We start from the raw sequence: 3,037 nt of genomic DNA, 5'->3' as shown, positions 1-3,037 counted from the left end.
GCATTTTCGTAGGCCATGTATTAGTGTTATTATGTATGAGAAAATTTAAAAGTAATAGGTAAAGTACCTAAATGTTGAAATTAAGTACAAATCAACATATATATTTTCTGAATTTACATTTTATTCATCTTATATTAAATTATTGTTTGTAATCAGTGACCTACTTACAAAATATACTATATACATTAAAAACATACAAAAATAAATTAAATTATTAAAACTAAAAATTATCTAAGTACTACTTTGTGTACAACATTCCTGGTTAACCTGTCTTTCGCTAACACGAATAGATTTGATGGTTTTCCTACACGTGAGCAGGCAACATATAGCTGTCCGTGTGAGAAACACGTGTTTTCCAAATCCAAACCGCAAATAGACATTGTTTGGCCTTGAGATTTATTTATAGTCATCGTAAAAGCTTGACAAATCGAAAATTGGAGCCTTTTAAACGGTATTGGAGATTCCGACGCTATCAGTGGAATACGTGGAAACAGGACGATATCTCCTTTAAATTTTCCCGACAAAATTGTTGCTTCAAGAATATTTTCGGTCATTTTTTTTATGACTAAACGTGTACCGTTACATAATTGAGGTGGGTTTAAATTACGTAGAAGAATAATTGGTGAACCAATTTTCAATTGAAGGTTGTGTGGTGGCATTCCTGGCAAATCCAGAGAATTCAAAAATTCAGTTGGAAAGTTTACGATTTCGTTTTCATCAATAACAGTGTCGATTGATTTAAAAGACATCAAATCACCGGGCAAAATCTGTTGTATATGGAAGTTAATTTCGTTCACATTAACATTTTTTGCTGCCAAAATAGCACGATTACAGAGCCAATTGTGATCTAAATAATAATTCAATATATCCGGAAAGACACTCTCGATCAGTTCATTTCTCGTTTTTTATTTTCATTTTTTTTTATATTATGGTTAGTGTGTAGGTAAAGTAAAATACAAAAACACTAAACCGATACAAATTAAACTGTATAAATAAAAATAACATACAAAACTCCTAACGACGCGATTAACTCGATAATGACTGACTCGGTCAGATTGTTGCGCTTTATGTTAACTGATGAATACGTCGTACCGAACTTCGCATTTTATACCTATGAACATTTCTCGAAAATTCTATAACTTTCTTCATAACAACAACTGCAATGCAAAAAATAATATTGAGATAAAAACTATCCTATATATTTTAGGTCACGGGAAAATCCGAAATACACCATGCAATTATACACATTTATTAAAAAGTTAATTAAAATATTTAAAATATTAAAAAAATTGAAAAAAAAAACTATCCTATATTTTAAGTTGGACCAAATTACACACGGTGTAAAACATTTCATCAAAATCGGTTCAGTAGTTTCGGAGATTATCGCGAACATATATCGTGACACGAAATTTTCATATATACAGATATATATATATTATATATTATAATATATATCTACAAAAACAAACTATAATAAAATATTTAAAATGTATAATATTTACTCCTCTATTTCATCATGAGTTTGTCTGTTTGATGTTGATACACAATCAATTTCATCATTGGAAGTAGAGCCAGCATTTACCTTAAACATACTCAATATTCTCATCATTGGATGTATCTTATATATTTTCAATGTTATGTATTAATGTAATACATAACAATTATTTGTCAAATTAATGCTTCAATTTAAAACTTAACGTGTGGTCTCATTACCGATGATAAAGTGAATATCATTGGTGCATTATAGAAGTCAAAAATAAGAAGTGTGTATATTAAACAGTTTTAATACAAAAAACAGCGGGTAAGTGGGTACCGTTCTGCTGTAGGTACATTAGGTACCGTGTGGATCATTATTATATATATTAGGTATAGACTGTTAAATTTGAATCCACTGATAGGCATCATTGTAACCGAAAAACGATTCTGAACCAAGATGATTTGTAAGTCTAGGATATAAATTATAATTTCTAGTGGTTGCTGAAAAAGGTATTTATATTTTAATGGCTTTAATACACCAAAATTTAAGTTCTTTTATAATTATTGTAAGCTAAACTTATGGAAAATCTTATATTAAATTTTCAACCCATAGCTACTCATACAGAAAATTTTATGAATTATACCTACAAAATAATTTGCAAATATTCATGATTTGACGAATTTTTGTCAATATTTGAACTTCAAATGCTAATAAAAAAAAATTGTGCCTATGTATTCTTATAATTTTTTAATCACTATAAAAATAACTTATGAGAAACTGTTTATTAAATTTTCAAGTATTTTTGGTCATCCGAAATTTTATTATCAACACTTCAAAAAAATATTTTCATAAACATCGAACATTTCAGTTGTCTATAAATAACTCAAAAAAAGTTAAAAGTTTTTGAAAATTGAACTGTGTATAGATAACACTAGCATAAACATTTGGTGAAAATTTCAAGTATTTACAGTGAATAGTTTTAGAGTTACAACCATATAAAAAAATCGATTCGGTCGAAAACTGTTTTTGCGTAAAACTTCCCGTTTTTCCGTCACTTTTTTTTTGTTTTTCTCGATTTTTTTGAAAACTGTCGGAAATTGTTTACTTTTGACCAAAAAAAAAAACACACACATCGTTGAAAAATCAATACATTCATCACTTCGTTCAGAATCTAAAACAATTGCTTCTATGTATTATAATAAAATTAAAACTTACCTTATTGGAATTCAAACGCCATTTCAATAGTGTATTAACATTGCCTTCATGTTTTTTCATTTTTGATAACGATTTTTTTTTTTTTTGACTTAACCATAATATTTTATTTATTTTTCAAAATATTTTGTAAAAAAAACAGAATTATCAATCAGTACATTGAATTACACAGTTTAAAAATTAAACAGTAAATGTGGTAATATTATCAGACGGCAGAAAATATAATAATCAATATTATTATCCAGTGACCAGTAACTATTTTTTTTGGAATATTGTCGATATGATCTTTAAATAATTGACTATCAGTAGTCAAGCGTCGAATCGCGTATAGTTTGTACTTTGCACACT

At 27.6% G+C, this 3,037-nt stretch overlaps 1 protein-coding gene across 1 annotated transcript; it reads right to left on the bottom strand.

Moving 5' to 3' along the window:
* Positions 1 to 227: 227 nt before the first annotated feature.
* On the bottom strand, positions 228 to 2,752 carry LOC126555006 (uncharacterized). Its single transcript, XM_050209979.1, has 2 exons — positions 2,693 to 2,752; positions 228 to 767 (listed from the first exon to the last, which is right to left on the bottom strand). The coding sequence occupies exons 1-2, from the start codon at positions 2,750 to 2,752 to the stop codon at positions 228 to 230; spliced, it is 600 nt and encodes a 199-aa protein (XP_050065936.1).
* Between the last annotated feature and the right edge of the window lie 285 nt (positions 2,753 to 3,037).

Source organism: Aphis gossypii, unplaced genomic scaffold (genome assembly GCF_020184175.1).
Source record: "Aphis gossypii isolate Hap1 unplaced genomic scaffold, ASM2018417v2 Contig00677, whole genome shotgun sequence".
Taxonomy (NCBI): domain Eukaryota; kingdom Metazoa; phylum Arthropoda; class Insecta; order Hemiptera; family Aphididae; genus Aphis; species Aphis gossypii.
Note: the sequence above shows the minus strand (reverse complement) of the source record. Positions and strands in the feature narration are given on the sequence as shown.

What these genes read in the sequence shown, in the direction of transcription:
- LOC126555006 (XM_050209979.1), bottom strand. Translation starts at nt 2,752, where the DNA reads ATGAAAAAACATGAAGGCAATGTTAATACACTATTGAAATGGCGTTTG. An exon ending in GGCGTTTGAATTCCAATAAG is followed by an intron (nt 768 to 2,692) that starts GTAAGTTTTAAT and finishes CATATACAACAG; the next exon opens with ATTTTGCCCGGTGATTTGAT.